The 25,346-nt window shown below is 49.7% G+C and overlaps 1 protein-coding gene across 3 annotated transcripts in view; it reads left to right on the top strand.

The window, feature by feature from the left end:
- CPNE5 (copine 5) overlaps positions 1-25,346 on the top strand; it is an 88,792-nt gene that overhangs the window by 26,915 nt on the left and 36,531 nt on the right. Inside the window, exons 4-9 of one of the 3 annotated variants that reach the window (XM_082732108.1) lie at positions 9,681-9,784; positions 11,440-11,479; positions 11,713-11,789; positions 13,531-13,590; positions 15,722-15,772; positions 16,066-16,129. In XM_082732108.1, coding sequence (XP_082588234.1) covers positions 9,681-9,784; positions 11,440-11,479; positions 11,713-11,789; positions 13,531-13,590; positions 15,722-15,772; positions 16,066-16,129 — 396 coding nt within the window. The remainder of the gene's footprint in view (positions 1-9,680; positions 9,785-11,439; positions 11,480-11,712; positions 11,790-13,530; positions 13,591-15,721; positions 15,773-16,065; positions 16,130-25,346) is intronic. The other 2 variants (XM_082732109.1, XM_082732110.1) reach the window with 2 other exon arrangements.

Genomic DNA, 25,346 nt, shown 5'->3' with positions numbered 1-25,346 from the left:
CTGCCCCCGCCTCTCTGTGAGGGAACCTCAGAGAACTTTCCAGACCCCAAACCATGCAGGCCTGGCCTGGAACTAGGTCCTCTGTGCTCCTCCTTGAAACCTCGGTCCTCCTTCCTGGTGCCCAGACCTCAGGCCATTCTCCAGCATCAGGCACCCAGTTGGACCCCTGTTCCCAGCACCCAGCTCGCTGCCTTTTCCAGTTTCTATTTGAGTCAGATAGCTTTCTGGCCTCTAATTTTAATCCCAGTGAACATGATTCATGAGGGGCCAGGGCTGGGCTCTCTAGCAGGGCTTTTAGAATCCCCAATTAAGGAGCCATCAATTATATATGGAAATTATAGGGGAGCTCCGGCTGGGGATGGGTGGGCAGCTTTGAGGTGGAGAGCAGTCTGTCAGTGCTGGCCTCCTTCTGTCCCAGGAGGCATAGCCACTGGGGGCTTTGCAGCTGGGGGGAGGTCTCTGGAGCTTCATCCAGCTGTAATTTGTAAAAAGGCCAGAGCTGCTTAAATCTGGGGCCGTGAACATCGTTCAGGCTTGCAGAGCAACCCACTCATTACTGAGGCAGGGGACCCTGGTGAACACCATGGGAAGCCACGACTCCGTCACTCCTGGGAGCCCTGGTCCTCCATCCCCACCACTGGGTGCCTCTGGGAGGTCCTGCTGGCCTCCTGGAGCTCTGTTCTCTCCTCTATCAAATGGGGGATGACAGTAATAACGTCTCCGTGGGGTCACTGGCGGGGGGCGCTGAATGAGATCACGGGTGTGGAAGGTGTTTTGAAGATGAGGAGTCACGAAAAGAAGAGGTAGGAGGAGGATTTGATGGAAGGAAGACCTGAGAAAAACCTGACAGAGGGGGTGACAGGCTTCTGGGAGAACCAGAGACCACTCTGGGTGGGAACTGACCTGACCTGGGCTCCCATTATAGCCCTTTTCCTAAATAGCCGTGTGACACGTGTCAAAGCACGGTCCCCCCACCCCGCTTTTCTGCCTCTCTCTTCTCATTGCTTGAGATGATTTGATTCCTTCCAGCTCCAGAATCTTCAAGTTCTAAGTCAACTTGTCAATCAGTAAATCCTTATGGGAATCATAGGAGGGGCCAGGAGTGCCTGTGTGGTCTGTAGGGATTGGAATTGTGGGTGGGGGGTAAGCAGAGGAATAGGTCAGGGGCACTCACCTGTGCCCTGTGACCTAAAGCCCCCCAGCAGGAAGAGTCAGCAAGGTGGAAGAGAGAGTTAACATTGAGGAAGTTCAGAGGTTTGGCTGCAGGTAAGAAAAGAACAAGAATAAAGATTGAATAGGACATAGTCCAAGCCTCATTCACAGTACTGACTTCCTACTGGTTAATGACTACATTGACTCCTTACTGATTTGGAACCAGACCAGAGAGTCTGGGTTCGAATCCTGTTTCTCCCACCCACTGGCTATAGGACCCTGGGCAAGTCACTCCAGCTCTCTGGGCCTCATCTTAGTTAACTTATCTGTAAAATGGGAATAACAGCCATGTTTCATAAAGCTGTTATGAAGATTGAATGAGAAAAAATGTGGAAAACACTTAGCACCTGGCTGTCTTTAGGGCTACGTGAGGATTATTCTCAGTATTGAAGATCAGTAGCAGACATTCTGGATCAGGCTCCATGCACGTTCCCTTCTGTCCTTGCCCTGGAGAGGGAATGATTTGCTCTGTCTTAGCAGTTGGGGAAATGCACCCTCTTAACTATTCTAGGTAGCCTCCTGTAAATAATTAGCAACAGAACCCTGGACAGTGGGGGGTCCTAAATCCAAGCCTAGCTACCCCTCTACTTCACCCTGGCTCTGGGCCCCAGGGCCCTCCAGCTGTGGGCATTTGCAGGGAGTTACCGGGGGCTTGTGTGGAAGGAGGGGTCCAGACTTGACAAATCTAGAAGCAACAGAGAAAGCTTCTTTCTAGGCTGCTTTGCTTTGTGCCTCCTAGCCCAGTAGTCGTGTGTCTGAGCAGGGACTGAGAGGGTCAAGGGCTCTCCTCCCCTCCCTCTCCTCACTAAGCAGCCTCCACGCCCAAGGGGTCTTTCCGCTTCACTTTTCCTGCCAGTGGCAAGAGAGTGAATTTTCTCCAGGCCTGGGTCTCTAAGCAAGCATTACACATACTACTGCCTTTTCCTTCCCCCCCTTGGGCTTTGCTGGACCCAAGCTTGTGGGAAGCCCATGGGCAGGGCAGAGCTTAGATCTTAATGGAGTAGCTGTTTGGTAAGAGCAAAGAGACAGCCCTGCATTTTTCTCTCAGCCTTGCCTGTGTGTGGAAGATGTCTGGAGAAAAACCGCTCAGAGCTGGGGCCTTTTGGGCATGGAAGATGAGCAGAGTGTCAGCAGCTCCTGCTGGGAGCCTCTTAGAGATAAGGCTGAGTTTAGCGACCCAGGAAAGGCACACCTCCTGGGTGCCTGGGCCAGGGTTTGGGGTTCAGGAAGGACCAGAGTGTAGAATCACTAATTTAGACTTCATTTTAGGCCCCGGGCTGCCTTCTAAGTACACTACATAAATCAGATCATGTAAGCCTTCAACAACTCTGTAAGGTGTGGATAAATTGTTGTTCCCATTTTACAAAAGAGCAAACTGAAACACAGTGGGGGAAAGGGATTTCTCCTGTCACATGGCCAATGAGAACTACAAAACCAGATTTGAACCCAGGAAGTGGGGCCCCAGACTCTGCTCTCTGTACTTCACTATTCACTGCTTTCTGGGGGAAAACCTAAGATGTGTCTTCAAAGCTAGAATCATAGGTTCTTAAAGGTTTCTGTAGGCATGCTTTCCCTTGGAGAAACTGATGGAAACCAGAGCTCCTTCCCCTGGAAAATGCAGACACATACAGACAGACATTTCATTCGATTTCGGGGAGCCACAGACCCACTTAGAGCTGATTAAAAGCATCAAACTTGACTCTAATCAGGTAGGTGGCCACTTTCTATAAAGCCAAGGACACTGGTGTGGGGAGCCCTGGTCCTGGAGAGCTCCCACTGGCGCCCTTAGGGTGGGACAGCTGTGCTGAGACCCTGCATCCCAGAAGGTGGTCGTGGGACATCAGGTGTCTTGGCCACACAAGTGGGGGTCATGCACTTTATTGGTGACAAGAGCATTCCACGTGTTTCAGCAGAAGGAGGGGGGTGGGGACTGTTCTTGGTTTATGTTCACTTGAGTTGGCAATTGTATGTGTTAGGAACGTGTTTGGTGAGAGAGAAAATAGATCAGTCAGGGCCCCAGCAGAAGAGCAAGTTTCCTCAGTTGGTTTAACCGAGGAGATTTGATGGGTTTCTTTCGAAGGTATGGGTGAGGTGGAGGATTCGAATCTGCAGGAGGTCGCCCCCCACCCAGGACCCAGCACCAGCAAGTAGCTGCTCTCACTCAGGGCTCGAAGGGGCAGTGAGAGGACACAGTGCTCTTGTCTGTGAGTGAGAGGCGGACCATCATTCTGGGAGAAGAAGTACCTCCTGCCAGAACCCAGGGGCCAACGCTGGGCCAGAGTGGGAAGAAATACCCTATCTTCTCTCTCCACCCATCTCCCATCTGCTGGTGCCTCCCGTTGGCCAAACCCAACCCGCAGGGCAAGGGAATGAGGTTCAAAGGGGAAACCGGGTCCCCTGGCGTGTAGAGCAGGACAGAGAAGGAGCTGGGTGGGCAGCCATGAGAGACCCTCTGGCACAGAGAATAAGCTTCCAGATCCATCCAGGCCTTACTGCCAGCCCTGTGCCTCATTGCAGCTCAAGAGGCCCATGTCTTGACAGGATCCCCCACTCCTGGCCTCCTAGTTGGATGTGGAATGGGGAGACCTTAGGGTCTCAGGCAGGGAGACCTGCCTGAACCAGGTTTTCCATCCCAGCCTGGCAGCAGCCCTTGTCCAGAGGGCGGTTTGGCAGGACCGCTGCCCAGCCGGCCCCATAGATGTCAACTTCTGTGTGTAGCAGAGCCCCGGGGAGCCATCTAATTTAGTCCTCAAAGAAGTTTCAAGTCTTCTTTCCCTTTGGGGGTCTCCCTGGAACTGATGATATGTAATTAATGCTGTTTAATTGATATTCTTGGGGCTTAGTCATAGAGGTTTTAGGAGCCCTCGGGAGCATCTTTTGTGGCGTGTTAGGAGCTTTTCCCACTGGGTTTTGTTGCCAAGAACAAGACATGAGCTTTGGAGAGGGTGAATGTCCTGATTTCCAGGTTTCGCACTCATCTGTACTTTCTCTTTCTTTCTCCCCTCCTGGGAGGCTCTTCCAGGCCTTGAAGTCAGGGAAGTCCCCCTCACCTTTATTTCTGATTGCTCAGCCCCTTCCCCGGTTTCACACCAAGCCCTCACTAGTCTGCACTTACCCCCATAAGCAACAGTTCTTAAAGGCTGTCTGTATCAGAATTGCTTGTTAAAACAAAGATTTCAGGGTTTCTCTCCAACGTTGCTGACCAGAAAATCCCTGTGCCCACTGATGTTGGGTGGCCTACGCCCCAGACCATGAGCAGTACCATTCTCAGAACCTGGAGTGTGGACAGAGGAGTTCAGAATGGACGAGAGGGAGGGACAGGCACTTCCAGGGTGCTGGAAGAGCGTTCAGCACTGGTTCAGCTCCGATTATGATTACAGGCGCAAATGGTTAATCCCTCTCCCCTTCGCCCCCAAGCCCAATTTGCCACACATCATTCAGACTATATGCTTCCCACTGCTCCGTGCTAACACCTCATCTGTCCAAGTCCCTTCGGGCTTGGAAACTAATTCTATGTGGAATGAAAAACAATCAAATTGATGTTTTTAAAAGACATCAGTTAGGTTGTTTCCTAATGTCATATTTAATAGGGGTATAAAATTGGAACTGACAGAGACCTAGCGGCTTCTTGGATTTTCAAAATCCAAGTTTGTTTTTTTTTTTTTGTCTTTGTTCCCTTTGTGATTAGCCCAGGTAATGAAGGCTATAAAACATCTTTAGTAAGTCCCTCCTTGATTGTAGATTTCACAGTTGTTTGTGCCCGGCATATGCTAATTACCTCTGCCTGTTGAAAATTCATCACTGCCCAGCCTGGCTCAATGGCCCCCTCTCCTCTCTAGGAGATCTGGGGGGCCTTTGCAGTCCCACTCCAAGTCCTGTTTCCAGGGGAACTCCATTTTCTTCTCTGGCAGAGATCAATCTCTAGGGAATTCCCCTCTATTGAAGCTTCAAGTGCCATTTTAAAAGCGGCGCTGTCATCTTCCCTAATGGGTGTTTTCCTTGGAGTCTCTGCTGAGAGCCCGGTGGGAGAGAGGCGGCACAAATGCTTTCTCCCTCTGGGCTGGGGTGTATCTAAAATCCAGCCAGAGGCATTGTTTAACATATTTCGGGGAGCTGTACACTGAAGAGGAGGTAGAGCCCTTTCTTAAAGGAGGATTCTCTCACACCTGGATGTTTACCCAGAATACTCTGCAAGAAAGCCATTAGGAGAAATTTTCCTTTTGTCTGAAGACTAGAGGTATTAAGAATGAGAGCAGAAGAGGAGAATGCAGGAATTCTCTTAGAACAAGGATGGATTATACATTGTAAGATTGTTACTGAATTTAGGGGATATGCCAGGAACCCAGTCTTAATTGACTCAATATCTACCCCATTGCCTGTACACAGTGGGGCTTTTATAAATATTTGTGAAGTAAATCTCATCTTTATTTGATTTTCATAGTGCTTGAGAACATTAGATGAAGTAAAACTATAATGCGCTTTGGATTACACATACCTGCATTTAGGTCCCAGCTCTGCCTAGCTGTGTGACCTTGGGCAAGTGACTTAACCTCTCTTGATTCTGTTTCCTCACTTCGAAAATGGGTAGGTAGTTACTCACGGGGGTGGGGTGAGGTGGGATGGGGGTGGCAGTGTGAGAATCGAATGAAATAATGATGCACTTGATCTAGTGAGCATTCAGAAGGGGTTCAGTAAATGTTAGTGTTCTTCCTCCATTAGTGGTTCTCAACTCCAACTGTGCATTAGAATCACCTAGGAAACTGAAAAAAAAAACAGTTGTTCAGGCCCCACCCAGGGAGACTGGGTTTCATTGGTCTGTGGCGGGATTTTGAGCATGGGTATTTTTAAAAAGCTCCTATTAAAGGATACATCCTCTCTAAAGGTAAAATGAACACATGGTAAAGATTTGTTTAACTTATTAATTAAATGAAGGAACCAGTAAGATGTTACAGCTGGTTCAGATGACTCAACACACATTCTCTTGACCCTTGAACAACACAAGTTTGACTGGCACAGGTCCACCGATACACAGATTTTTTTCAGTAAATAATTTTTTTTTCATTTAAATAAATTTCTTCTTCTTTATGACTTTCTTAATAACATATTCTTTTTTCTGGCTTACTTTATCGTAAGAATACAGTATGTAATACATATAACATACAAAATATTTCTTAATCAACTGCTTGTTGTCTGCAAGGCTTCCGGTCAACAGTAGGCTGGCTATTAGTTAAGTTTTGGGGGAGTCGAAAGTTATACCTGGATTTTCGACAGGGTGTGGAGGTCCACTCCCCTAACCCCTGCATTGTGGCAGGTCAGCTGTATACAGGCAATCAGGAATGCCGAAATTAATTTAAAAATAGATGCAAAGTTGGTCAGTATCAACAGGACAATAATCAAATAATTGCATTCCACTGAGCCAAATGTATTTACATTTCTACGGATAAGAATCATTTGCATTATGATGTGCTTTCTGCAATTTTCTGTTATAGAATAGCTCAATAATCATGAAGGGTGCAGATCTCTATGAAGTCAGATGCCTGGACCAGTCTGTGAAATAGGACACCCAGTAATCTGTCTTTGTGTCAACATCTTTCACTTTTTGCCCTGGGGGCTTCTGGTGTGTAGCTGGGGAAGACCCTGTTGTAGAGGTTTGTCTATGGCTCTGTTGTGACACTGTGTTACGGTTATTGTTTATAAGTTGTTTCACCAATGACAGAGAAGTCCTTAAGTAAAGGATTCACGTTCTCTTTATATTCATAGCTCAGCACCCAGCTCTTTGTCTGGCCTATAGTAAGTGCTGAAAAACTGTTTGTTGAATCGGTAATTGAGTTGGATGATACCTCTAAGAAGTAAGCAGGACACGTAGTGTTCTCCCATCTTCTGATGAGGAAATAGAAGCTTTCTTCAATCAAGTCCCACAATTAGCTTGTGATAAGCTTGCGACTCAAACCCACTCATCCCTTTCCTCATTCAACCTTACTTCATTCAATGGTTTCTGAGTCCCCAGTGCATACCAGGCACTGAGAGCAGTGACCAGCCTTTGCCCTCGAGAAGGACCTCACAGGGTGCACCTGGGGCATGAAAGGCATGGGCCAGAATGCCTAGGTTGTGACTTGCCCTCAGCAATGATCAGTTGTGGAACCCTAGACAGGTAACTTAGCTTTTCTGTGCTTTTGTTTTCCTATCTGTAAAATGGGGGAGCCTACCATAAAAGAACGAAATAAGGTAAATACGGTGCAAAATGTGTCACGTGGTTCCTCATACTTATAATTACTGGTGACTATGAGAATGGGAGTCTGTTAAACGATGGCCAGTCCTGGGCTGCAAAAATGAGGGGAACTTGGATCCTCAGCTGTTCGAGAAACTTTAGTGGGGTGGGAAGAGCCTCAGTAGGTCGTTGTCAGGGGACATAGTAAGTGCAGCCATAGAGATACCAGGTGCATTATGGGAGCACAGGGGAAAGGTTGGGAGTTGTAGAGCAGGAGCTCCCGGGGACTGGGTCTTCAAGCATTAGCAGTGTTCTCACTTAGGGGGTCCTCTAGGAGGCTGCGGCAGGGGTTGAGTTCAGAAAATGAGGAGCCCTGGCCGAGGTCACAAGGGAGGAAGTGGGTACAGGGGAAAGGAGAGAGGTTCGGTTGGTGGAATTGATAGAGAGTAAAGTCAAGATGATGCCAGATGGAGTGCTCAGATGACCCCACACGTCCTTGGGTGGGAGGTTCCCTTTGCAGCTTTCTAACTTAAATCAGGGTACAAGTGACTACTGGGCTAAGTCCCAGAGAAGAAGATCTTGCCCACCACACAGGAGAGGTACCTGTGTACTGGCATTTTTCTGAGCTGCAGAGCCCCATTAAGGGGGACTAATACTCGGGATTAATTTTTTATTTTGGCAATTACCGCCCAAATTGAAAAAAATGAGTTTATGTATTCAGAAATATTCACAACTTATTTAAAATATTTATCATGCATCTGTCTGTCTTATTCACTTTGTAGGGTTGGTATCATGCCTTCATTTCATGGAACACAGAGCACACTGCTTTTACACTTGATCTTTTAGCCTTGTGTTCCTTTTTTTAAACAAAATATCACCAGAAATGTCCAGTGTATTGAATAGATGTAAGAAAAAAAAAACCAGATGTAAGAGAGAGCTGTTTTGATGGGCCTGATGGCCAGGAAACATGTCCCCACTGCCCTCCTCCATAGTGCAGGGAGACCTCGAGGAGCTCAGAGCCCTGTGAACCACAGTTAAACCTGAGAGTTGTCAAAGGGAGGTCAAAGGGATATTTGTCAAAGGGATATTTGGGAGTGAGGCCTATAATCGGTCTTTTATCAAATCCTCCAAGTGACTCTGGTGCCCAGACCTGGGAGTTACTTGCCTTAAGTCATTTGGGGAGTTTAAGGGGATTCAACTTTTGAGTGCCTAGAGTGTCTGCTGCAGGGAGAGAAAGTTAAATCCGTATATTAGGTATCTGTTGCTGTGTTACAGATTAGCCCAGAGTTTAGCAACTTAAACAACAGGGTCATAAATCTGGGTGTGGCTTTGTGGGGTCTTCTACCTCAGGGTCTTCTATAAGGCTGTGGTCAAGGTGTTGGCTAGGGTCTCAGTTGTCTTGAGCTTCTGCTGGGGCAGGGTACGCTTCCAAGTTCCCTTGGTACTTTCGGGAAGATTCAGTTTCTTACAGGCAGGTTGGCTGACAGCCTGGCTTCTCACTGGGTGTTGGCCCAAGGCTGCTCTCAGTTCCTTGCCACACGGACCTCTCCATAGTGCAGTTGGCTTCCTCGAAGTGAGCAAGCAAAAGAGAGTGAGAGAGGGTCCCCAAGACAGAAGTCATGGTAGTTTATAACATATTTTGGGCAGTGGCTTGTGCTCTATTCTATTCATTAGTAGTGAGTTGTGAAGTCCAGCCCACCTTCAAGGGGAGGGGAGTGCGCATGGGCGGGAGGTGGGGATCTTAAAAGCTCCTACAATCCCTTCTTCCTCCCTTTCATTTACAATGGTGACATCAAATAATTAGTCACCTAACTGTGGAATCAGAGAAGGATGGTGGTCATAGGGGTGAGCCCAAGTTCAGCAGTGGTTCAGAGGGAAGTAAACCTCTCTGGGTGGAAGAATCAGGAAGACTTTCTGGAGGAGGCAGCATTAAAAGGATTTTGAAGAAATGGAGGACGTGCCACTGGCAGAAAAGGGAAAGCCAAAGTGAAGGGCCTGCTCAGGTATTCAGGTATCAAAACCTTGCAACTTGGGTGGAGCCAAATGGAGGTCGGGAGAAGAAAGCCGAGGTTGGATTTGGAGCTGGGGATGGTTTCCATTGTTAGATGGAAGAGCTCTTGCCCTGACTGGGGATAGGGGATGGGGGCCAGAAGGCAAGGCTTCCATTCCTACTGGGGCCAGGACTGAGGAGCTTGGAGCCCCGTGCTCTCGCCTGCCCCACAGCCTGGTCCTGAGGTCCACACCCTATTTTCTCTTGCAGTTCGGACGCACCGAAGTCATTGACAACACACTCAACCCTGACTTTGTGCGCAAATTCATTGTGGATTACTTCTTTGAGGAGAAGCAGAACCTCCGTTTTGATCTGTAAGTGTTTTGATCTGTAAGTGGAAGCTAGTACTGAGGATGGGTCTGTGGGGGTGGGGGGATCATAGATGGGAGAGGAGCTCTAGGACCTGCGATTGGTAGTAGTTTCTCTTACCAAGGAAGGGAATGGGTGCCATGACATTAGAGGGATCTCAGGTTTGGCCTGGGACAAAAACAATTAACTCAAGTTCAGACCCACCCTCATCAGGAGATGGAAAAGAGGTGGGAAGAGAGAACAGAGGCTCCCCACCATTTGTCTCCCTTAAGTGTGGGAGGACCCCAAGCAAGCCACCTGACTCTGGGGGTTAGATCTTGGGGGCTTCCCGGGAGCCTTTTTCTCCCCAGGTGATGGGGACTTCCCCATTGACCTCTCCCTCTGTCGGAGCTTATTCTTTTTTTTTTTTTAAAGATTTTATTTATTTATTTATTTAACAGACAGAGATCACAAGTAGGCAGAGAGGCAGACGGGGGCGGAGGGGGGGGGGAAGCAGGCTCCCTGCTGAGCAGAGAGCCTGATGTGGGGCTCGATCCCAGGACCCTGGGATCATGACCTGAGCCGAAGGCAGAGGCTTAACCCACTGAGCCACCCAGGTGCCCCTCTCAGAGCTTATTCTGGGAGAGGGGTGCCCTCTGGTCTCCCCTCCTGCAGAGGTAACCTGACTTGATGGGGCCTTGGGCATGTGCATGTGTTCCACAAAGGTGCAGACCACCCTTCTGTTGAGGTTAAAGACGATGATGGGATTTCAGTCTGGTGAGCGGGTGCGGGGAGCCTTGTTTCATTGTTTTTCCTAGGCATGAGGATGGTTAGAAAGGACTGTATCCCAGAGGACTGTGGACAGAGTGGGCCAAAAGGGGGTTGGGGGCTTGCAGGAGCAGAGGAAAAAAAATGCAATGGAAGGACATGACTTTGGAGGGACTGAGGGAGGCCTTATAGCCCATCATAGAGAAGACACCATTTGGGGACATTTTGGAGAAAGAAAGTGCTAGAGCAAGGGTAGAGTAAAAAGGACTGCTCCTCAGTGGGAGGCTTTGGGGCCTGGACAGCCAGTGGGGTTAGGCGGGGGAGGGGGATGCTGGAAAAGGGACTGCAAGAGTGGCTCCAGGTCAAGGGAGGGGCCCAGGTGCAGATGGAAGAGGGTAAAGTGTTCATGCCTCTCCTGTTCTTGAGTGAGGAGGCCCCAGGTCATGCTGGGCAGGCCTGGGCAAGGTGAAACCATCAGGAGGTTCAAAGGCAAGGTATTGAGCTCCAAGGGCACCTTGCCTTAGCTGGGAAGATGGGAGAACAGGTTTTGAAGGGCAAGGTGGCTCAACCACCTGAGAACCAGCCAGGGTTGCCAAGCAAGTTTATTTTAGTTTTTCGGTCTTTAACGAGGTATAACACATACATAGTGAAGTACACAAATCTTTAGAGTCCATCCCATGATGCATTCTGTATCTGTTTACCTTCATGTAACCATCAGCCAGATCAAGAGACAGAATATGGCCAGTACCCTGCAAGGCTCCCATGTGGGCCTCCCAGTCGTTACTCCCAGAAATATCCTACCTTCTCAGAGCCTGTATTTGGGGATGTGGGGGTCTTGACTCAGATCAGGGACCCCAGCAGTTCTGGACAGGATGCCCCAGCAGTCTTTACCGTCTCTGTGTGTTCCCTGCAGTTACGACGTTGACTCGAAGAGCCCGGATTTATCCAAACATGTGAGTTCTGCCAGTGACTGCCCAGAAATTCAGAAACTCTCTTCAGTTCCAGAGTCTGGGTTAGCCTCGAGCTTCCCTGGGACACAGACCCATATGTCTGATGCTGCTTCTGGTTATTTCAGAGTCTACCCACTTCTAGGCATGGGGTGATGGGGGAGGTAGGGGGGCCGTGGGTAGAGTGAGTGACACTGGCTTTTTTTTTTTTTTTTTTTTTTTGTACCCTGGGCATGCAGGATTTCCTGGGCCAGGCCTTCTGCACCCTCGGAGAGATTGTGGGGTCCCCTGGGAGCCGCCTGGAGAAGCCCCTCACGTAAGTGTAGAAGGGAGTGGGGCCTGTTTAGGTTGCTTCCCTGGGGATGGGCCAAACTCCCACCCACCCTTACTTAGGTCAGGGTAGGAGCGCAGCAAGCCGCCACTCATGCAGGGTGATTAGGAATAAGGAGACCCTGGAGACCTTGCAGGGCCATTAACCCAGTGAACTTGGAGGGACCCAGGTTCAGTTATTAGAGCCCCGTATTCCTGGGAAGACGTGAGACACTATCTAGTCTACTCCTACCTCCCACCCTTGCCAATGTAAAGGGAAGGAATCGATGCCCAGAGAGGGAAAAGTGACTTGCTCAGGGGCCCACAGCTAGGAAATAGGAGAGCTGGGATTTGAATTCAGGGGTTCTCCTCACATAGCATATCCCTCAGATTATTTACCTCTTACTGTAGGCCAGAGGTGGGTAGGGTGAGGTCCTCCTCATCTTACCCTGCCCTGAAAATCTGCATTATAGGGCTGTAAGTGCTTTTAGGGGAATGCTATTCTTCTAGGAAGACTCTGGGATAAGGAATCCCAAGGCTGCTTCTGGTGGAAGCTGCAGGCGGCTGTAGGGACCAACCAAGGGTAGCGGGACTGCCCTCTCTTGTCCCTATTTCTCAGGAAGCCCTAGGGGCAGAACCCAGACAAAAGGAGACTGCAGACTGGGACAGGTGTCCTGGCCACATGACAGGATGGGCAGGAAGGGGACAGCAGGTTGGGCTGGATATCAGCTCCCTGCTGGCTTCTGCTAAATTCGAACTGGGGGTGCTATCCCCTCGCCATGACCAAGAAGTGCAGAATGCATTATGGTCAGGAACGGGGGTCTCTCTCCCAGCCCCTTGTCTCTGACTCCCACTAACTGTATGTTAACTTCAGGGCCCCTAAGGAGGCCTCTCTGTCCCTGAAAATGTCTCCTTCTCTGGGTTCACAGAGAATAATGATATATGCTATCATTTATTGAGAATAGGAAAAAAACATCCAGGTTTGGAAGGCTCTGACATTTATAGAATTTGGGGTTCCCAGAGTGAGTATGTGTGTCTGCCTATTCGGCTCCCAGATGTGGGTCAAAAGACTGCTTGTCATTCCAGTCTGTTTCTTCCCTGCTGTCCCCCTGCCCACCCATGGTGGACAGGCACACCTGCTAAGTGGATTGAGGAAGACCTCCGCAGGAGACAGCTGGGGAGGCAAGCCTTGGAGGGGGGGGCAGCAGGATCTTGGAGATGATGGATTGGTGAAGGAGGGGGATCTGTTTCCCCTACTGAAAATGTCCTGTGTCTGTCTCATCGTCTCCCTGCTAGACCCATACACAACACCTCCCTTTCCCTGGGGCGTCTCTTCAGGACCAGACTGACATCAGCTTCTCTGATCTCCCGTGATTCTCTCAGCAGTCTCCCCATTTCACAGTCTAGAGGTAGAGCTGTGGTCCTCAAAGCGTACAGCCTTTGGCTGCCACCCCCCCTTAGTCTATGGGGCTGCCTGAGAACTTACATTTCTAACACATTCTCCGGGGATGCTGATGGTGCTGGGCCCCAGATCACACTTTGAGGACCCCCGAGGTAGAGTCACCCAGCACCTCACAGCAAGGTTTGGGAGGAAGACCTCTCTTTCCTCTGGCCTGCAGCTCTTGGTCCTGTTTTGATGTTTGATGCGGAACAGACACCTGTCTCCAAGAATTCTGATGCCAAGTGCTATGTCCTCTCAGGACCAGGGGCTGACTCATGACATGCTCTCTCTGCCTCTCTCTCTACAGGATAGGAGCATTCAGCCTGAATTCCAGGACAGGCAAACCCATGCCAGCTGTTTCCAACGGGTAGGTCAGCAGACATCCTTGGCCCTGGAGTCCTCAGACATCCAGCCGGCTCTGCAGAGGGGGCCTCAGTGTCCAGGCCTGGGCCCTGTTCCCACCACTGTGCCTTCAGCCCCGGTCAGGCAGGGCGGGGATGGGGGGTTGGGGTGAGAGAGAGAGAGAGAGCACCAAGTGTGCACAAGTGCCACTCTGCAGCCGGCCCCTCCCACACCCGGCTGCAGCTCCAGCATCCCCAACCCCAGTGGCTCATGGGACTTCTGGGAGCAGGGTGGGGAGCAGCGGTAGGGGCTGCTTCCAGTGGCCAGCAGGAGCTGGGCACTTGCCCTGCCTCTCTCCCTGACCTGGTTTCTTCTGCCTCCTACCTCTTGCCCTTCTCCGCTCCCTCTGTCCCTTTCTTCGTTTAGCTTCTTACCCCACTTCCCCTCCACTGCTTCCACTGCTGGATGTCAGCCTTCTTTCAGAATAGATTCTGCTAAATCCTTACTTTCTGTATTTGCTCCCTGTCACTGGAGGGCCTGCCTTGCTTGCTCCCCTGGCCTCCACCCCAACCATCTGCTTTTGGAGGGCTTCATGCAACGACATGCAACAAAGACACACCACTCCCCTGCCCTGGTACTCCTTCCTGCTCCCCCTCTCCTGGTTGGAGGGAGGATCCTCATCAGAGGGTGTGGGGTGGAGCAGGATAGGGAATATCTGCCCCCGTCCCGCCCCGGGTGGGGGGCCAGCCTGGAGGGGCTTGAGCATTTTGGCTGAGAAAGCAAAACTCCCCTCTCCTTGCTGAGAGCTCCTAGGAGCCAGGGTCCCAGCCTCTGGGCTGGCTGCTGGGGCCGCTGGATATGGGAAAGGGGCCTCTTGGGGCCCTGGGTGCTCACAGCCCAGGAAGGGTGTGGATGCTTATTTACATGGAGAGTTATGGAAGCTGCAGTTGGAGATGGAGCAGGAGTCTGGGAGAGAAGCAGCCAGGGAGGGCCGGAAAGGCAATGGGGGAGCAAAAGGAAGGCCCTAGGCAGGTGGGAGCGGGTTGGGTCTGGAGGGGAGGGAAGGGAAGATGGGAAATCAAAGAAAGGCCCAGGGCCCAGAGGCAGAGGGAGGAACAGATGGAGAAACACTGGCGGAGGAGGATGGTGTGAGGATTGTCTCTCTGGTCAAACAAATCATGTCTTTATACCCGGGAGGGCCAGACCAGAGCAGGGGCACTCTGCTCACCGGCCCATGTCTAAGGGGACAAGCTGGCAGGCCTGTGGCAGGGGACCCTACTCTGCTCTCGTTTTGTGGAGAGATCTGGGCTGTCTCAGCCTCGGGGGCCAGCGCCCCTGCCTCCTGTACTTGAGAGCCTCTTCCTCCAGAAGCTGGCACTGGGGAGAGCTCCATCAGTGGTTCTCAAAGTGTGTTCTGCCGACAGCAGGCTGGGAGCCTCAAGGCTGGCCTGAGGTGTGGGGCTGGATTTTAGCAGCTTGGGGAGATTGTGAAGGAAAGGAGGCAGGGAGCGAAATGCTGCTCTTTGGGGGCCTTTTTTGGTGCCATGCGCTGCGTGTGCACATTCTTACTCATGGAACCTACAAACATACTCATTCTCTGGGCAAGGAACCCGGGAGTTGGAGAGGTACCATCATGAGTCCAAAGTTAAACAGCTACTGGACAGCATGACATTTTTTCCCCTCCTTCCCAGTGGCCCCTGGCCACACTGGAGACCTACAACCCCGGGTTTGTCCCAAACACTGGACTGGAATGGGCTGGTGCCCGGGAGAGGGGGCCCTCCTGACCCAGTGGGGAGGTGGTCCAGGTTCCCTGGGCGAAGCCCCAGCTTGGGAACTCTACCTCTTGGTGGGGATTCTCTGGGTGGGCCGACTTCACATCATGGTTGCCCACCTCACTGAGGAGCTGCATGAATGGCCATGGGATCTCTCTTCCTTGGAGAGACCCCAGCCAAGGTGTTCAAGGGGAGGTAGCCATGGGAGAGAGCCTGGACAAGCTACCACTGGGAGGATACCAGCCCTTCTGCTTAACTCCCTCCTGCTGCTTGCTCTCCCACCCATGATCAGTCAGAGTGGCTCAGAGCTGAAAGGTTCCAGGACTCTGGGGGTCAGCTGGGTGCAGGGTGGGGTGGCTGGCCCACGAGGTCTTTTGCCCACAGAAGTGGTCTTTGGATGGAAAATTTGAGAACCACTGGTCTGGAAGCCTCCGGGTGAGTCTGGATGCTTTTCCGCTTCTAGGACTTTCATTGCAGGCACTATACTTCCTGGCGGGCTCTTGGGGGAGCAGGGGGTGGGGCAGCTCCAGGCCTGGGGGGCCTGGCCCAAGAAGCAAGTGCCCTAGGCCACACTGCCACAAGTATTTCAGGAGACTCTGTCTTCTCAGGGGCTCTGGGCAGATCTGCTGGTTGGGGAAGGGGGAGGCTGAGGAAGGCCCATTCAGGGAGTGCTCAGGCTTTGTCTGTCTTTGTCTGGCTCTCCATTCTTTCATCTTCTCCTCTCCCAGTGGGGTCCCAGGGAAGAAATGTGGCACCATCATCCTGTCCGCTGAGGAGCTGAGCAACTGTAGGGTGAGTGGCAGAGGGAATCAGGACCGGGTCTGGTGGGGGTGGGGGTGGAGCCATGGCAGAGGGCAGACTGTGCTCCCTGTGACCCCAGGGCCACACGTGTTGTTAGAGGGATCTGAGGAAGTCAGGTCTCCCCAGTTTTACCTGGCTGTCCAAGAATTCTGTAACATCTGAGCTAGAAGTTTGTCTCCTTTTATAGCTGAGCCAACTGAGGCCCAGAAGGCATGGAACTCGCCCACAGTTAGTGGCAGAGCCAGCTGCCACTGGTCCCCGGGCTTCTAGGCTGGGGCTCCTCCATTCCTCGTCATGGTCCTCTCTCCCTGAACCAAGACTGCTTTGGCTCCAGCCCTGGCAGCAGAGGGCTTTTTCAGTCGTGAGCCTGGGTGCTTGGCAGTTAGCTGTCATGTTTCGCTTTTAGCTCTGGAGTAGGGTGACACCCTGCTTGGGATTGAGGGAGTGAGGACGCGTGGTTGGGGTGTGCGTGCTGTGAAGCCAGAGGCTGCAATCCCACGCAGCCCTTGGTTTTGCTCCTTCTGTGGGACTGTGGAGAAGAGGGAGATGGGGACAGCGGAAGGGGCAGCTGAACACACCAGGAGGGGCTTGGGGGACCAGATGGCTAATAGTAACCATGAAACACAGTAACAATGATAGTTGTTATTTGTCAAGGGGTGGGTGTTTTGTGTAAGTTGTCACTACTCCTGACAGCAATCCCAAGAGGTAGGTACTGTTGTTATTCCCATTGTATGAATAAGGAAATTGAGGCTCAGAGAAGCTAAACTATCTGTTTGAAGACAGTAAGTGGTAGAGTCACGGTTCTAATCCGGGTCAACCCAATTCTAAAACGGAGGCTCATTCCCAGCCTTGCATGCCTCTCTGGTTGATTAGGAACCCCAGGTGGGAATGGGTGTGTCCTCAGGAGAGAAGGATGAGGTAGCCAGAGCCTGGGTAACCTGGGAACCCAAATTCATCTTGGGCTCAGGTAAGAGGGCCTGGGAGGGAGGAGGAGAAACAAGATTTTCTGACCTTCAGGGAAGTCAGTGCAACTATGGTTATTTGTTAACTGTAAATATTTGCTATATTAGAAAATAAAATCGATAAATTAAAAAATATAGATTAACTCATTTAAAAATGACAACAGTTTAACCCATTATAGGATAACATAAATAACAACTTTTTTGGAAAAATAACTGTATTTTCCAAAACAAAAGTCATTTAGTGAGAAGAGTGGCCTTGTTTTGGACTTTTTCTAAATCTCTTTAATGTCAGGCTAAACAGAAGAGGGCTATTGTCTCATATCTGTTTCTGTAGTCAATCTGTTGTGATATCAGTGTTAGGTAACTTCTAAAAAATTCCATGTCTTATTGATACTATTACAAAAATAGCTTTGGCCTCACAGACCACCCCTTGGAGGTCCCTGGTCCATACTTCGACAACTGTTACTATGGGGATATAAATTGTTAGCCAAGATTAATTGAGAGATTACACTGAACGGTTTACATGGTTGACTGATTTATCTGTATTATTATAATATGTGATGTAAGACTGTAGGTAGGTAGTATGAGATATTATCATATCTGGTATATTACAGTTTTTATTTTATGGAGAGGTTAAATGACCTGCCCAAGGTCACTTAGCCACTAGGTAGAAGAGATATGAACTCACGCAGTCTGGTTCTAGAGCCAGGATCTTTAACTGCCAGGCGGTAGGGTCCCCAGCTCTGCTTTCGGGGGCTTCCGGTGGGAAAGAAAGATGCAGAATCTCAGTATAATGATGACCGCATCAGCTTATACCCAAGTGCTCGTTCTTTTGGCTTCTCTGGCTGTGTATTTTTGGTAGATCTGGGAACTTGATGGCAGAGCCACACCAGTCCTGACGCCTGGCCCCAGCCGGGGGCTTGGTGTGCAGTAGGCATGCACAGGGATCTCTCGGGAATCTGCAACTGAATGAATGTCCAAATGGTTAGCACCAGATGATGGTGGAAACTCTTACAAGTGTGTATGCTGACCATCTGGAAGTTACTGGGGTTGAGAAAAGGGAGAGGAAACCCAGCTGACATATAGTAGAGCTATTTAAGCTCCCTGAGCCTTGGTTTCTCCACCTGTATGTTGGGCTGATGGGGTGCCTGCCGTGAGGATTGAAGGGGTTCGTGGAGGAGGCTGGGCCTAACAGGTGTCTGCGGAAAGATGGAATCTGAATTCCTTGAAGCCTAACTTGGGTTTGCCCCCAGCTTCTAGCTCAGTCTGTGACTTCCTCCCTAGTTTCTTTTTTTTTTTTTTTTTTTAGATTTTTTTTAATTTATTAATTTGACAGAGAGAAATCACAAGTAGTTGGAGAGGCAGCCAGAGAGAGAGAGAGAGAGGGAAGCAGGCTCCCTGCTGAGCAGAGAGCCCGATGCGGTACTTGATCCCAGGACCCTGAGATCATGACCTGAGCCGAAGGCATCGGCTTAACCCACTGAGCCACCCAGGTGCCCCTTCCTCCCTAGTTTCTAATTAAATCAGGTAATAGAAGCGAAAGTGCTTTGGGAATTCTAAAGCTCCAGACCATGCTGGGTGCTGTCTTTGGTATGGTTTCCTGGGATTGGCAAAACAGCCCGTGTTTAGTATTTATTAGGTGACTCCCCCTTCCTCCTCCTCCCCCACCTCACTTCATCCAGGGGTGGTAGCCGGTTTCCTCGTTCCAAGCTGTTCCAAGGCAAGGAGGTGGGGGGTGGGCTCCCTTCCTTCCTCTTGAGATTGTCAGCTCCTTTTCTTTTGGGGCGCCTTTGGCTGCGTTCTGTCTTTCCCTAGAATACTTGCAAGGAAAAGAGACTAATTCCCAGCATCTGGCTGAATGAAAATAATTACATCTGAACCACTTCGCTTCTGTGCTCCAGCCCGGCATTCAGTGGGAGGATCAAAGGAAGAGGGTGGAGTCTGAGGGGTGGGTTGTCCCCTCCCCCCAATCCGTACCAGAGCAGGGCTTTCTGCTCAAGTGAATACATTCTGCCTAAGTAGACAAACCCTCTCTCTATCCGCAGGGACTGTGTGGGCGGTTGGGGACGAGCGAAGGACTGGAGTGGACTCCGGTGGGTCACCTGCACGCTTTGATAGGTTATAGAAAAAGCCTTGCTCATCAAGATTTTTAAATTTACCGAGAAAGTTGCAACAATCAGAATTTGATCCAAAATACTATTCAGTGATACTTGATGTGGATGATGATGAGCTTAAGCTCTTGAAGGGCCTCTGAGTCACCAAAGATTTAATTATGTTCTGTACCGTCATTGTTCCCTGTCACGCTGACCGACATTTGCATAGTCAGCACAGTTGACCTGAGCTCCTGGTGTTTGCAGTCTGTTTGATCCTCAACCCTGGGGCGGGGAGGTGGGGAGAGGTGAGAGGTCCCAGCCCACAGATACAGAGAGTATGTGTATCTCATTGAGATACACAGAGTATTGTATCTCATTCACTGGCACATCTCACTGTCCAGCCTCAGAGGTCTCAGCTGTGGCCTCCTAATTCTCAGGGAGTACTTCCCTCACCCACGGTGAAGCTGTAAGCTTTACAGTATATGGAATAGCCATGGGCTTTGTGATCTTTGTGGAGCCAGGATCCTTCAGCAGGCGTGGTGAGTGGCTGGGCTTCTAGAGAGTTCCTGGCCAGATAGCGATCTTCAGGGCCTTCCATTCAGGTCCCTGTACACACTGGCAAGGGAGCAGCTCGCCTCTCACAAGCCAGGGAAGTCAAAGCTTTTCACCAGTAACTGCCCCTAACTGCCCCTAGCTGCCCCCGCTCAGAGATCACCAGCCTGCTCATGTGTTCATTTATTTGCTTTGGCAAATAGGCCTTGGCTCAGTTCTTGCCCTCCCAGCCAGCCAGAGTTTCTAATTTAGTGTGAGAGACAGAAATGCCAACCAGCAATCACAGTACAGCAGGGGTCCTTAACTTCATCAGACCCATTGCTTTTTTTTTTTTTTTTTTTTTTTAATAGCAAGTATTTTATAGCACTCTTTACTGTCCTGAAGGAAAATCCATGGATAATACCACATAATAGGGCCAAATACATACAGGTGAAGGAATAAGCCCTTGCGGCTACCTAGAAGAAGATGGGTCCAGGCAAAGAGAACAGCTTGTGCAAAGGCCCTGGGGCAGGGAGGTAGTGATGAGTGACACCAGAGAGGGGAGAGAGTAGGTGGGAATGGGGGCCAGGTAGTGCAGGATCTTGTAGTGGGCCTGCTTAGCAGTTTTGAGTCTTGATAAAGTCAGGACTCTCGCTGTTCTCAGGACAGACATCAGGGAGAGCCTAGTGTCTCCATGCAGCCGAGGGAAGAGTCCTGGGAGAAAGGGAGAAAGATAAGGAGAAAGAGGCAGGTTAAAGCGGGGCGAACTGGTGAAGCTTTTCTGAGACTAGGAAGTATGCAGGTTGATATTTGGGAGAGATGTATGTTGTGGCTAGCAGAGATTGAAATGTCCTGTGTAATCCATAATCAGCAGTCACATACCACCCTTTACAAGTTAGTTTGTATTTTTTTTTTTTTTTTTTTTTGGTCTTCAGAATCATCCCTCTGGTTTAAAAAAAAAGAGAGAGAGAGAGAACAAAACAAAACATTTTTTCCTGATGCTAAAAAATAACATGGTCACAGTGGATATGATAGAAAATACAAAGAGATAATCATTGTTGACATTTCGGTATATTTGCTGCATTTCCTCCTTTCTTTTAGGCATTTATGTACATAGCTTTTTTCCTTCTAATTAGTAGAATATGGTATCCAGATTTATTTTCCCATGTCATTAGATATTCCTTGAAGACCTTTATTTAATAGCTATATAATTCTTCCTCTATCATATGGATGGCCATAATTTATTAAATCTGTTCTCTTAGAGGAAACAGTTTCATTTACACTGCCGTGAACATCCTCCTAGCCAAATCGTTCCATTTTTCTTTTGAACTTTAGCTGATGGATTTTGGTTGGTATCCCAGACACATAGGCTCCAAGTGTGGGAGGGAAAACGGTCAGTCTGGGGTTTTCAGCGTCTGAATGACCAAATCAACAGATGTACAGCTGATGAGGTTGTTTGAGAAGTCAGTCATGAAGACGGCAGAGAAAGCCCAGCTTGACCCCCACGTGGTTATTATAGACAATGCGTAGCTACAGGCCTGATCTCCTAGATCAACTCCTACACCCACCATCTGCATTCGAATCAGCTGTAGGCTACGGGGTCTTCGTGGATATCCCCAAATGCCTGTACCCCAAGCCCCGTGCTTCTGCAGTCTTATCCTGACAGACTGGGGCTCTGGGCCCTTCTGTGAATGCGGGAGCCCTCCCAGAGGTTGCAGCTCACAGAATCACTCTTGGCTCTGGGTTGTGTTCCCTCCTGCTGACGTGCTGAATTTCAGAGTTGGAGCTGACGATTCTTTTTCATTTTAATCGATATCTTTTTTTCTTGGCAAACTTTGAAAAGAAGCCAGTAAATGTCACCGTGTTTCCACCATCTATCGAAAAGTTCTTTTTAGGGTGTAGCAGGAGGGCAGGGTGGTTAAGAACTTGGGCTCTGGATCCAGACCAAATGCCGTTGCTTACTAGCTGTGTGACTCCGGGCAAGCTACTTGACTTCTTTGTGCCCCTGTTTCTTCATTTGCAAAATTGGCTTTTATTTGAATTGGGGATGTTTTATTTGTCACGGGTTTTTGCATTGATTTTGATTTTTCAAGATTCACATTAAAATCTTGATTTTGGGGGTGCCTGGGTGGCTCAGTGGGTTAAATCTCCTGCCTTCAGCTCAGGTCATGATCCCAGGGTTCTGGGCTCTCTGCTCAGTGGGGTGCCTGCTTCCTCCTCTCTCTCTGCCTGCCTCTCTGCCTACTTGTGATCTCTGTCTGTCAAATAAATAAATAAAATTAAAAAAAAAAAGAAAAAAAAATCTTGATTTTGATGACTGAGCTTTTGGGGGCCTTTTAAATTTTTGTACCTCCCTTACTATTGTTCTGATCCTGGAGCATGCCAGCAAGGCCCAGCTTCCACTACTCCCCCCCAACCCCCATGTTGCTACCCTCTCCTGGCCTTCAGCCCACCAGCTGCCCTCTGGGTCTGAACTCTAACCTGCAGGGGCCCTCTCTGGGTCAGGGACAGCTAACAAGCTACAGTAGGCCTGGCCATCCGGAAGTGAATGGCTGTTTGCTGTAATCTCGCCAGCAGCCTGATTAACATGCGGAAAGATGCAAATTGAGGCAATCCTGCTGTTTTAGAAGAACTTAATATGTTTTTTAAAACGACAGGGCGAAAAGGCAGAAATTGCAGGAAATTATATATTGCAGGAGTTGTTTATCTTCACAGTGGATTTCAGAGATGGTTCTGGTTTGGGAAGAGCATTTCACGTGCTCGGAGAGCCCCACCCTCCAGCTGAAGCTTCCAACAGCGGGACCTCTGACCTCAGCCTGGATTGGCTGCTTCCAAATCCTGGGGGCCCAGTCCATCTATCGCCACTCCCCATACTCTTCCTGGGGTCCATTTACCAACCTGCCTTTAAGGGGAGCGGTCAAAGCAGCGGTCAAAGCCTTGTCCATATGATATGACTATTGACCTAACTCAGAGCCACCTTCAAAAGCGCAGTCCCTGGGGAGGGCGCTGGAGGACAGGCATTAAGGAGGCTGCATGGTGATGGACTGCGTGTTCTAAGCAACTGAGGAGTCGCCGAATTCTACCTCTGAAATTGATAATACACTCTATGTTCATTAATTGAATTTAAATAAAATAAAATGAAAAAGAAAAAAAGCAGAGTCCCCAGATGGCTACAGGGCCTTGTCTCAAGGACTCCCCATGGGGGTATGTGCACCCAAATGGGAAGAAGCCTGCCTTGGTCATACCCCAGAAGTCTTACAGGCAGGTCTGTTTTATCCCTGTGGATATGGCAATGGCACCACAGTACCGACGATCACAAGAGGCTTTGGGTGAACACTTCCAGGTCTAGACCGCGTTAGGGAGGGCGGATCAGGCTGAGCAGCAGAAAAAGCGGCCAGCAACACCTCACGGATTTGCCACCGGTGGGAATGAGGTGTGGCTCCCCAGAGGATTTTTCCAGTTAGCTGAATTTCAGAGCCAGGCTTTTTTTTTTTTTTTTTTTCCCTTCCCCTGTAATTTTAACTAGTTTGCACGGAGGAGGCCTTTTCTAAAATGGATTTCACACTTCTCTGACTCCTCAAACTGAGGCTACAGAACATAATTAAACTTATCAGGATGATGCGGGGTCATTGTGTGAAATCTCAATTATTAAGCTTTGGAGCTAGACCGTCTGGTTCTGATCCCAGCTTCTCCTCCAGATTGCTGTGTGGCTTCAGGTAAGGGTGTTAACCTCTCTGGGCCTCAGTTTCCTCATCTTTGAAATGGGACTAATAATAGTTTCTGCCTCATGGGATTGGTGAGAGGACTAAAGGAGCCAATAGCCATGAAAGGATATGCTGGGCACAGAGCAGGCAGAGCCATATTCTACTGCCATTTTTGTAGGTAGACACCAGTGAATCATTGTGGTTGCATAGGGTTCAGCCCAGGAGTAGATGGGCGGTCCACAAGCATCGACTCCCATTCTTTTTTTTTTTTTTTAAATAACATTTAGTATATTATTTGTTTCAGGGGTACAGGTCTGTGATTCATCAGTCTTACACACTTCACAGCACTCACCATAGCACATACCTCCCCAATGTCCATTCCCAGCCACTCCATCCCTCCCACCTCTCTCCACTCCAGCAACCCTGTTGTTTCCTAAGATTAAGAGTCTCTCATGGTTTGACTACCTCTCTGGTTTCGTCTTGGTTCATTTTTCCTTCCCTTACCTTATGATCCTCTGTCTTGTTTCTGAAATTCCTCATATCAGTGAGAGCATACGATAACTGTCTTTCTCTGATTGTCTTATTTCGTTCAGCATAAAACCCTCTAGTTCCATCCATGTCGTCGCAAATGGCAAAGACTTCATTTCTTTTGATGGCTGCATAGTATTCCATTGTATATATGTACCACATTTTCTTTATCTGTTCATCTGTTGATAGACATCTGAGCTCTTTCCACAGGTTAGCTATTGTGGACATTGCTGCTATGAACATTGGCATTGATTCCCATTCTGACAGCAGCTCCATGCTCCACACTGTGGACTGGTGTTTGACATTGGCCCTTTGCTTTACTCCCCCTGACGGGGTCACAGGGGGCATTCCTACTCCATTTTTCCAGAGGTGACCACTCAGGCTTAGGTGACATCGCTTGCCACAGGCTGCTCAGCGGATAGGTGGCAGAAGTGTGGCTCCAAGCAGATGGCCTGGGCTCCTGCGTACTGTTTTGTTTCAGGTGTGGTGTGGGGAACAGTGGACCTCCGAGGGGAGCACTGAGTGGTCCTGGGAGTGATGAGCTGTAATGTTCTACATCAACTGTTCCTCCTTCCCTTCCTAACCTTTCAGGGCTTTGAGGGCTTCTCCTAGGAAGCACCCATAAGGGCTTTGGCCCCTGGATTTTATGGCATTGCTTTTGGCTGTTTCAATATATGTAATAATTTTCGAGTCAGTCACTGCAGGTTGCTGCGTGTGGCTTGCCTGTGTTCATTCAGTTGACCTCCAGATGCGAGGGGTCACACCTGGAGTTCCAGACAAGGCATATGCTGGGGAGGCTGCAGAGGCTTTGGACTCTTGAGTGCCAGCCTTCTCCACTACCACCCCCATCCCCATATGCTCCCTGGGGCATCAACACCGAAGCCTAAATCACCTGGCATTAAAAGACAGCATCGCCCCCCGCCCCATCCAGCAGGTTACTTTACAGATAAGGAAACTGAGGCAGAGAGCCCAGAACTCAGCGCGCCTTGCTGGGCTGTACCCCCTGCTGTCCTCAGCAGACTCTGAAGGTCAGTGTTTTCTGGTGCCATGGCCCCCTTCCCCCATGGGGAGGAGGAAGAGCCGGCTTCGTGAGCCCATGAGCAGTGCAGTCCCGTAGGTCCTATGCCGCCTATGCTTGGTTTAAAGGCCTGCTGTCCCATTTTCCGTTTGCCACTGGCCTCACCAATTCTATAGCCAGCATTGGGAGCCCACCTTGTCCTAGGCCTCCTTCTTTTCTAGGTCACAGAATAGAGCTCCTCAAGGAGGCATTTAAAATGCTCCCTCCCTCCAACACAGGATAGGATTGGAACTTTCTGCTGTGGAGATGCAGTGACTGCAGGGGGCAGGTTTAGAAGGTTAGAGACCTTTCAGCAAGGCTGAGGGGGAAAGC

Source organism: Mustela nivalis (assembly GCF_964662115.1).
Source record: "Mustela nivalis genome assembly, chromosome: 5".
Classification (NCBI taxonomy): Eukaryota; Metazoa; Chordata; class Mammalia; order Carnivora; family Mustelidae; genus Mustela; species Mustela nivalis.
This window is presented reverse-complemented; position numbering and strand designations above follow the sequence as displayed.